The following is an 11,358-nucleotide window of genomic DNA, read 5'->3' as shown; positions in this document are numbered from 1 at the left end:
TTTCTTAAAAATTTGTTAAAACCTTGTCGTGTTAAACAATTATAGTGATTATTAAATAAATTTAAATTAATTAATTATTTGGTATGTTTAAAAAAAAAACACATTCATTTTAAATTAAAAAAAAAAAAAAATTGATTGGTAGGTAAGTATAAAACACTCATTTTAGACAACTTATTAGTAGAATTTAATATTATTAAATAATTTTAAACTAATTAATTTTATAACTTAATATAGTAACGATATATTAATAAAAAATATATAAAAACTATCATTTTATTCTTTCCAATCAAACAAAAGAAAAAAAAATTAGCATTCCATCAATCTTTTCTGTTGTCCCTCTTATTTAACCAAACAAAAAAAAAAACAAAAATGAAGGAAGCACTTTCCTTCCTTTAGGATGATTATTCCATCCCTCGGAGCATTAGTTTTTCTTTTTGCTTTTTAAAAACGACATAATCATTTCTCAGTTGGCAGCTCAGAGGTCTGGAAGCAAACAGCGAAAGTAGTGTGGCGGTGGCTATGTCAAACGGCGTAGACCTTCCAGTAGAGCTGCTGGTTGACATACTCTATCGACTCCCCGCAAAGTCTCTCGGCCGATTTAAATGCGTAGCCAAGTCATGGTATTCTCTAATCTCAAACCCTAATTTCGCCAAAACACACCTTGATCGAAACAATACCACCACACCCGAGAGTGTCCTCCTCATTTCTGACTATCTTTACTCCGTAGACTGCACTAAAGCCTCCATTAACGACTCTCTACTGGCAACGAAGCTTGGTCTAGGTTTGCCACGGATTGAAAACCCTCACGAGTTTGAAATATTGGGTTCTTGCAACGGTCTGGTTTTATTTATGACTGAAGTTACCATGCTTTTGTTGAATCCACTGACCATGGAATCCCAGACGATACCTGAATCCCCTTTTAATTCCGACTCATTTGATACTTACACCCTGTACGGACTTGGGTACGATTCATCCGCAGATGATTACAAGGTTTTGACAATTGATTTCAGAGAAGATGTTGATTATGTCGAGGAGGAGGAGGAGGACTACGACGAAGATGAACCCTTTTGTAATCGTGCAATTGTAAGGGTGTATTCGCTGAAAACTGATTCTTGGAGGAGGATTCATGATGTCCCTCATTCTCATTCTCGTCTGGCGCCTTGTTCTTCTTCGTTGGTTCTTGTAAGTGGGTGTCTACATTGGTTCATTTTCAGGTCTGCCACTTATTTGATTGCTGCTTTTGATGTAGCAGATGAGAAATTCGGTGCTGTGCAGATGCCTAGCTCACTTGACGACAGTAAGTTTAATTTGAGTTACTGCAGTTTGGGAGTTTTGGGAGGGTGTCTCTGTTTACTTGTACCTCATCAGACTACGGGAACCACCACCGATATTTGGGTGATGAAGGAGTATGGAGTGACTGAGTCTTGGACCAAATTTACCAGTGTCCGTGCACTTGATATGTACATGATGAAATTCTTATGTTTTGTGGATGGGGAGGTTATTTTTGAAGTTGATGGACATAATAAATTTGTTGCCTTCAATGCTAAAGAAAAAACACGGAGAGATATAGTGGTGTGTGGCATTCCAACTATGTATGAAGCAGGGCAGACCTATGTGGAAAGCCTCGTCTCACCCCATCACTGTGAAGGGTAAATATGATTCTATTCTTTCTTCTTCTGATTAATATTGATATAATGTAATATCTATGCCACCATAACATGGAATTTTTAGCATCTGTAAAACAATGTATTCATTATTTATACTTCAATGATTCAATTTCTAGTTTGAAATCGAACTACATTTTTATAGGTCTATAGTGTGGTTCAATGTTGTTGAACTTAAAAGTTGTCTACGACATGGTAAGAATGCTGTTAGTTCTTCCATGCATGTACCAACGAGAAAACAAAAGTTCAATTAACATAGTATTTTTGTCATTTTCAGCTTTAATCTTGACCCATTTCTCGTAGAATTGTGTATGAAAGCACCTCTACTTAATTTTGAAGAAATTGTTAATATGTAGATAAAATTATTTGTTAGCCTCGTTATTGAGTTACCGGATTCGGTTTTAGAAAATAATTGAAGATATCATTTATGCATTACTAATTTCATTCATCTATTATAGCCCCATTAATTAGAATTCCACGTCTGATGGTCCTATGGAATTAGCTTCTTCAATGCTTGATTGAAATTGCATGTAAATTAAACCATAAGAAGAAGTGTGTTTTCTGGCTAATGTAGTACTAGGTAAAAGAATTCATTGATCCATGTCACAAGTTGTGGACTTCCTTGTATTTATGAGAAACAATTAACGGTTCAGAAATATGCACGAGTTGTCGGAGAGAGTAAAATATGCTTGAGTTGTCCTAAAGCCAATTCCAAAATATGCTTTTCATTCCCCGAACCAATTTTTTGGATGAACTATCGGCAAAATCGAGAACGAGGATCATGTGTTCAAATAATGATATCAGAATTCAGATGAGCTGAATGAAAACTTGCAAACCAACCCATTCTACCTCCTAGATCCTGACTCTAACACTGTTCCAGAGATATTAGAAGAGCCCATTTCTGTAATGAAGAGGACTGAGAGTGTCACAAGAACCAATTATACTCCTTGAGGAAGCAAAAAACCAAAATGATGTGTTTGTAATGGCTTCTTCTAGCATTAATAGAGCTCCACACACCTTTACTGTTTAACTTGATTAGTAGCTGGATTATGAGGAGTTTGAACAGATCACACACCTTCTTTACAGTCATTATAATCCAAATAACTTCACCGATAAAGCAGTATGGACATGGTGATTAAATGTTGGTGTCTGACACGGACACGACACCTAGAAGTGTCCGTGCTTCTTAAGTGGAGAACTAAGGGTAGATGCTATCAAGATTTTCTTAGAATTGGATAGTAGCGAGCAGTTCACTGTGATGCAGATTATTCATTATTGAATGGGATAGGAAAACTACACCTGTAGCAAGAAGTTGAAGGCATTAGGATTCACGATGCATATGGTGATGTTGGAGGTAATGGTTGTTTGCTTTTTCTCTTCTATTTTGAGTTGCTATAATTTTTCCTACTTAGTAAAAAGAAAATTTCATTTTAAAACCATAACTATAAGAAACTAATCTTTTCTACCAAAGTTTGTATCAAGAAAGGCTGGTAAGAGAAAATGGGACTTACGACTTTATTTTATTTTATTTTATAGCCATAACATATTCTCTTACTGACTCATTTAAAATACTTGTTCTTGTATTAGTGACACTCAGGACGGGGAAAGTCATCTTGGCAGTTTTCATTTTGAGGTAATTTCCTTATTTGAAATAGCATACACACACATGCTTCATATGTAACTTTATTTTGTTGATGTTATTATATGTTTTTTTTTTTTCCGTTCCTGTTAGAAGTAGTTCATATATGTTTATACATATAAAAATTGTGAATGTTTGTTAAATAGCTAATGTGGCATACTGATTTGCCTTTCAGGCTATTTCATGCATGTTAGTTCAAATCATATAATATGTTTTTATTTTTATTTTTATTCTGTTAGAATTAGTTCATATATGCATGTATATAAGCATGCAATTATGGATGCTTTTTATATAGTTAATGTGCCATACTGATTTGCCTTTTTCAAGTAGCATGACTTTTAAAAAAAAAGAAAGATAATGTGCAATGCTACATTTACTTCTAAGATAGACTTGAATTTAATACTAAATTCTTCAATTGGATTCTTTAGCACTATCAAATTTTAATTAGTAAAGTGGTCATGGTCTAGATATATAATCACAATCTCATTGTTTTTATATTCAGTGAACTTGGTTTAGGTTTATCCATCGCTTATACTAGAAGTAATTACTTTATTGTTGAATAAGTGCAAGGAGCCATGGATAAAGGCTGAATGCGCCTTCTTAACAGTCATTTTAACCTAAATAACTTCACCCATAAAAGTTTAGACATTGTTAATTTCACTCTTAATGAAAAATTGAGTTCTCAATTGTAGAACTAAAATGATTATTTAACTAGAGCACGAAGTCTTGCCAATTGGGCTCAAGGTAATGCAAGGAATCAAGATAAGATTACATGCCTCTGTAAACATTTTTTAAATTAATAATACCAACACTTCAATATAGTGTACAACCACTTAATGCTAAACGGAATGGATTCTACATGCACTGTATGGGTCTTTCATGGAGAGTTGAAGTCCATATGTAAAAAATTAAGGTGGTGAAGATGGTTTGGAAATGCCCTATGGGATGTTTAGTGATGTGTATTTGATGATGAAGACAACACTTTGACATGCTTGGATTGCTGACTGTTATCGGCTTGATAGCGGGAGGATTAGGTCGGATGTGCGCTTTCAACATCATTTTCACGATTGGGAGTTGGATGACGTTTCTGATTTTCTAGCTTTGTTGTATAGACAGACACTGGATGGTGGTGGCCCTGATTCCCTTGTTTGGGTGCCTTCTCCTCAAGGGAGATTTGATGTCTGTTCCTTATCTACTGCCTCTCAAGCATATTGGGAGCTGATTTTCATTGGAAGATAGTTTGGCACTCAAAGGCTCCCCTCAAGGTGGCTTTTTTCGTTTGGACTACAGCTTGGGCTAAGATTTTAACGCTCGATAACTTGAGAAGAAGAAAACAGGTTATGGTGGATTGGTGTTGCATGTGTAATAGGGATAAGAGTCACTGGATCATCTTCTCTTACATTGCCATGTGGTTCACGATCGTTGGAGTCTTATTTTTGGTTTGTTTGGCGGGAAGTGGGTTATGCCTCAATCTTCGAGAGGTTTGATTGAAGCTTGGAGTGGGTGTTGTGTGGAATACCACGCTTGTGTTTTTTGGAGGGTGGCACCCTTTTGCGTTTGGTGGGGCATTTGGAAGGAGCGGAACAATAAATCTTTTGATGGGGAGGAGTCTCCCATAGGGATGTTGAAATTCCACATTATTAGCTTTCTTTTTTTGTTGGTGGATGGGGAGATATTGTATATCTATAGAGGAGATAGTTGATTTTTTGGGTTCCTTATGTCCTTAGGATCCCTCTTCTGTGGCTTCGTCTTCTATGTTGTTCTTGGGATGCGTTCCTCTTTTGAACGCTTTCTAAAAAATGATTACAAGGGAGGAAATGGAGCAAATGAGGAAAAAAAAAATGAGGCTTGAAATGGATCAAATGAGTGAACAAGTGGAACAGATTCAATCTTCCTGGGTAAGTGATAATAAGAATGCTTTGTCATAATTTTTAGAGAGAATGCTTTGAATTCTCTTGTGGAATTTCACAACCCATCAAATTGAATTAGATCTAGCTTTGGAAAGGATGAAGCAAATGTCTAAACATTCCATTTAATGCCTAGTGTATTAATTAATCACGTAGATAAGCAAAGTTGAAGTAGATGCAACTTATTCTTCAGCTTTAGATGCAACTTATAATGGTAAGGGTAATAAATACTTCATATGCATAACTGAAACTTTAGGCTGTTGCATTTGCTCTTACCCTATCTCTTACTTGGTGCTTCCCCTCAGGATGCTGTCGAGGAGGGTGGGAAATTGGGATCTCGTGGTGGTGAGCCTTCCTACTTTTTTCTTCTCTCTCTTTCAGATTCGTTATTCTGTTTCCGAGAGGATAGAGAGATTAAAACGGAACTTTCTTTGGGGAGAGAAGGGGGAGGAGTTCAAATTTCATTTGGTTAATTGGAAGCAAGTGTGTTGTCCAATTAGGAATGGGTTGGGTATCAGAGTGGTGCCTTTTAATAAGGCCCTTTTGGAGAAATGGTTATAGAGGTTTGGTTGAGAGAGAGAGACTACGGAGGAGGGTGATTGCAAGTAGATTCGGGGAGGACAGAGGTGGCTGGTGTACGCTGGAGGTGAGACATCCCAGTGGAGTTGGCGTGTGGAAAATCATCATAAAGGGATGGGATGAATTTTCTAAGTATATTAGGTTCTGAGTCAAGAATGGTAACAGAATTCATTTTTGGGAGGATGTTTGGTGTGGGGAGTAGTCTCTTACTTTCTTCTTTCCCAGGATTGCCACTGATAGACACGCCTTGGTAGGCGACTGCTATCATATTGACAGTGGTAGATCATCATGGGATATGCATTTTTCGAGTTTCAAGATTGGGAGATTTAGGAAGCAGTTGGTTTTATGGAGTTGCTGTATTATAAAGAGATTGTGAGTGGCGTCCCTATTTCTGTGATATGGGTCCCCTCTTCTACGGTTCATTTTGAGGTTCGGTCATTCTTTAGATTTCTTACGAATTCTCCAGGAGATGCATTCTTGTGGAAGACTATTTGGCGTTCTAAGGCCCCCTCAAGGTGGCTTTCTTTGTTTGGACATCTGTGTTGGGAAAGATATTGACCCAGGATAACCTTAAGAGGAGGAGATAAGTTGTGGTGAACTGTTGTTGTATGTGCAATGGAGACGAGGAAGCGGTTAATTGTAACGACCCGAACTCGGGGTCCGAATCGTTAACCGAGTCCTTACCCGAACCCGAGGACATGCAAGGGTACTAAGGTCTTTTCATAATAAATAAATACTTTAAGACCCAACAATGGCAAAATGGTTGTTTAACTCAATTATAATGGTTTAAGACCCAAAAAGGGTAAAACAGTCGTTTGCCATGGACATCTAATGATTAGGATGAAGTCAGGGGTAATCTAATCGAAAATGTGGTTAAAACACAATAATTGCATTGTTATTGGGTCACATGGTAAATACTAGTAATAATAAATGGGTGATAAAGGGTAAAAAAGGGAAAATAAATCACAAATGTATATAGTAGGAACTGGTCGATGTGTGTACATTACGCGTCGACTGGTTTGGGACATTCAGCCGACTTGTGAATAATTCACGTGGACCAACATCCACAGTGAAATTGTGTCCACCGGTTCTCCCCAAACATGTATTTAATCGTTTCTTTTATTACCCAACCAATTCCACCCAAATTACAACCACTAAAACCACCACCAATACACTATAAAATGCCACTAAAACACTATATATATATATATATATATATATATATATATTTAATACCCCAAACAAAACAACTTTAACGTGATAAGATCGTGGGTTACATAATTATTACATTTACAATACTAAAGAATATTATTACAATATTAATACAACACTTTGTAAAAATTACAATATATATAATACCATTGTTACCAATTACATACCCCAAAATAATAAAAATTACAGTGTCATTAGAATGAATACAATATAACATGATTGAACTCAAGACACTACAAATAATGAGGATTACAATGAACATCAAATATCACTTCCTAAATGGTCTACAATGGTGAAGATGAATTGTCCACTCCGTCTCTTCGGAGTCCTGAAATGTTTAAGATAAACTGGTGAGCACCATTGCTCAATAGAGGATGCCTAAATGGAGTTTCCTCAAGTCAAGTAAGAAAGGCACATAACACATAGGAGTATAGTAAGATGCAAGGGGGACAGACACGGGATTTCATTCACTATCAACCTTCAAGAACACATAAACTATGTTCCAATGCCAAATGAATGCCATGCACTATGCGTACACACCACACCCACACAATCAACTAAAACACACCCACACCAAAGATGTACTAGTTAACTGGACTTCGGGTACCTTCTTCCATCCTTATGGTTAATTAGTACTACCGACATTGAGGTACCTCCCTAACTCCGGTTTGAGAAAATCTTTATTCCACAAACTTCACCAAGTCAAATTCTTCCACATCCTCCCAAACACACGCACACACACCACTCTATCCACCTACATCATGATATGAACAATGTCATGAGAATGAAGTCTAACATGCTTTCCATCATCACCACACAACTACAATTAAAATAATAAACATACTTTTGTAACAATTTATCAAGAGACCCACATTAGCAACCAACCCACATAAATTGCATTTCAATACAAATGATAGTTTTATATAAACAATTCATCATTAATTATCATGCTAGACATAGTTTAGCTCGCAATTATCCATTTCAAATTAGTCACTTGCAACATGGAACCAACAACATAGCACATATAGTTTTTCTCAAATTAGTGATCATATCCACAAAACCATCATGCTAAACAACGCATAAGTAGCATTGACCTCAATTCAAGCGACAATTTAACAAGTAATAATTATAGGCAAAACTCTATAATCCAATTCAACCAATTCATGTAAAATTAAGCATGCTTTTAAGGGGGAAAACAAAAATTACTTACAAGGACCTAGGATTACACAAGTTAGACAACCCCTACCTCAAAGCAAGGCAATCCTTAGTTTAGCTCCAACTTGAAATTCCACCAATTTGCAATTTAAGCCCACCAAAGTGTAGAAGAAGAAGAGGAGAACTACTTTCCCTCTTGAAGCCACCCCAAAATCCAAGCTCTAACCTTGGTCCAAAAAATCAAGACGCACTAAATGAAAATCTAGAACGATAGCCTTGCTCCCCTTGACCCGATCTACAACTTCCTCAACTAAAGCCCAAATCGAATCTCAAAGGAGATGCATGCTACACAAGCTCATATATATGTAAAAATGGAGGAAAAGAAAAATGAAGGAGGAGGAGGGAGAGAGAGGAAGTGTCAGTGGAGAGAGGAGAAGAAATGAGGCCAAAAATCAATAAGGGCCTCATATATAGTCACCCAAGATCATGGTGGTCCCCACCATGCACACTAACTACCCAAAATGCCCTTCATGCTACACACATCAACACATCAACAAAAGTTCCACATTGCACAATTAAACACATAAGCACACAGATACACTCCAAATAATGATAATGTAATGTAGTGACCCCGAGAAGTAACCCCGAGCATGAGAAACACAGGCGTGGGGCCCCACACGGGACCTCCCGGTCTGAAATTCTGAAAAATGATAAAATGAGGCAAAATGCATTTCTAAGAGTTCTAAACTCAAATAAATGCTCTAAACCACTCTCGGAACCCTCGTGGCACGCAAATCGAGATGTGAATAAAAAAAATCTGAAAAATGGAAAAATCCTCAAAAAATGGAAAAATGCGAATCGTCACATTAATCATCTCCTTTTACATTGTCTAGTGGCTCAGGATTGCTAGGCTTTGATGTTTGGCTTGTTTGGGGATCAATGGGTTATACCCAGATCTGATAAAGGCTTGATTGAGGCGTGGATAGGTTATGTAGTGGGGGTTCATGTTCGTGATTTCTGGAGGATCACACGCCTATCCAGTGTTGGACCATGTTCGTGATTTCTGGAGGATCGCGCCTTTGTGCGTCTGGGTGGTGTTTATGGCTTGAACGAAATAGGAGATCCTTTGAAGGGAATGAGACTTTCTATTGGTATGCTGAAATTCTCCATTATTAGTTATATTTTTTGTTAGGGGTTTTGGGTGAAATTGTAAATCCTTGGATGAGATAGTGGACTTTTTAGACTCTTTGAGAGTTAGAGGCCCTATTTGGTCTTATGTAGCTTTTGAGAGAGAAAAAAAAAAAAAAAAAAAAAAAAAAAAAAAAAAAAAAAAGAAACTATTTGCTCTGATGTAGCTTCTGGGGGATGCGTTTGTTCCCCTTTTGAACACTTCTTTATATACAATCTTAATACTTCATATACATAATTTATTTGGTATGACTGATAAACACTTCAAAGCATTTAACTATTCATCCACAATTTCCGATTTTCCAAACCAATCACTGAAACCGAAGCCAATGCATGTCAACTGGTCTTATTATTTTAAATAACTTTTACTTATCCTAATTTACTATTTTCTTTCTTTTTTCCATGAAAGGCACAGAATGCTAACAACCAATCCTGTCCCAGTGGTTCAACAAGTGTCCCATCTTCTGAAAATTGTGAGTCATTGCATTATAATGGGACAGGCTCAGTTGTCGCTACCGTTCAAGTTGTTTCCTTGGATCCTGCTATAATGGAAATTCAATTGCATGGCCTAGCAAATTTATCAAAATAAGTAAGTAAATTAGTTTTTCCAAAGTCCTCATGTTTTATTAGTTTATAATGATATATTTCCGATTACGCCATTTTTATTTCTAATTCAAGGTCTGAAAATATAATTTTTATTTACCAGCATAGACCTTCAAGATAAGCTCTGAGACGAGAAAAGATTTTTGCTTCGTGACGCTTGAGCTAAAGAAGTACGAGTTTAATGCTGCCCCTTGGTGTTAGCCCTTTATTGATTGGAAACTCGTTGGTCCCTGCTTTAAACCGTTTGGAGCTTTGCTAATATATATATATATATATATATATATATATATATATATATATATATATATATTGTCAGCTTTATTTTTTGTTTCCAGATTTTATATATATATATATTGTCAGCTTTATTTTTTGTTTCTAGATTTTTTACTTTTTGCTTATGGAGACACTAATGCTTGAGAAAATCTGAAAATTGTTGCCAGTAAAGCTTTAAATGTTTACTTTTTCATTCTTGAATCTGTTGAACCAGATGGTTGGGTAGAAGCACTAGTCAAGAACAACATTAACACGAAGCTCAAGCCCTTGCTTGAATCTCTCCTGTGTTCCACTTCACAGCTCTCCCAAAGACACCCACCAACCAAACATACACTAATATTGATATACTATTATTATACTCTTAACTAAACATACATACGTAACTAGTCATAGACACCCCTGTTCTGTATTGAAAGGTATGGGAAAGTGACACGTGTTTTTAAAAGGTATAGGAAGTAAAGCGTGTTTATGAAAGGTGTGGCAAAGTGACGTGTTTTTAAAAGGTGTAGTGAAGTAAAGCGTGTTTTTTTAAATGTTATACGTGGCGCTTCAAGTGCGAGACGTCTCATTTCAAGGAAATAAATTCTCTCCATTTGCTTCTCACTGAAAATTATCCAATGAGGGATATATCCAATGAGGGATAAAGTTAGATGTAATTGTAAATTATGTATTTTTATATGTATAATCTATAAGATATATTAGTATAAGTATAAGGGGTATTTATATATGGTAAATGAAATACTACATCAGTAATTTTATTGTGTCAGATGCTAACTGGATGATGATGTGACAAATGTTACAGTGAGAAGTGCATGGAGTAAATTCGTGTCCCATTTCAAATATAACTCAACCGGTAATTATGGAAAAGTGACACGTGTTTTTAAAAGTTATACGAGACGGTCAAGTGCAATGAAGAGGTCCTTTCAGATTAGAAAACGTTCACAAGAGAGGCAAGAAAAAAAAATGGACGTTGTATCTTATTTTTCATGTGCAACACCACCAAGTTTGTATCTCTAGTCAGTAAAATACTGCCAGCTTAGTTGCCTTGAAAGCATTATTATTATTTATTATTATAATTTAAAGAAGGGGCAAAGATTGACCCTAATCTCAATGCCAAAATAAAACAGTATAGACAAAC

General features: G+C 36.2%; 1 protein-coding gene across 6 annotated transcripts; it reads left to right on the top strand.

Annotated features, from left to right (window-relative positions):
- Positions 1-237: 237 nt before the first annotated feature.
- Positions 238-10,325, top strand: LOC132296325 (F-box/kelch-repeat protein At3g06240-like). Of its 6 annotated transcripts, none has more exons than XM_059794556.1 (4): positions 238-1,649; positions 3,262-3,297; positions 9,754-9,933; positions 10,056-10,325. In XM_059794556.1, exons 1-3 carry the CDS (start codon positions 520-522, stop codon positions 9,890-9,892), a joined length of 1,305 nt encoding a protein of 434 aa, XP_059650539.1. In that variant the 5' UTR covers positions 238-519; the 3' UTR covers positions 9,893-9,933; positions 10,056-10,325. The 6 variants fall into 6 exon arrangements, with proteins under 6 accessions (XP_059650539.1, XP_059650544.1, XP_059650536.1 ...); XM_059794561.1 differs by having other exon boundaries at positions 240-1,649; positions 9,760-9,933; positions 10,051-10,325; XM_059794553.1 differs by having other exon boundaries at positions 244-1,649; positions 10,051-10,325.
- The last annotated feature ends 1,033 nt before the right edge of the window (positions 10,326-11,358 follow it).

This window comes from Cornus florida, unplaced genomic scaffold (assembly GCF_030987335.1).
Source record: "Cornus florida cultivar Cherokee Brave unplaced genomic scaffold, ASM3098733v1 CherokeeBrave_3.0.0_Hap2_Chr01, whole genome shotgun sequence".
NCBI classification, from domain to species: domain Eukaryota; kingdom Viridiplantae; phylum Streptophyta; class Magnoliopsida; order Cornales; family Cornaceae; genus Cornus; species Cornus florida.
The sequence above is the reverse complement of the archived record's forward strand: the minus strand, read 5'-3'. Positions and strand labels throughout refer to the sequence as shown.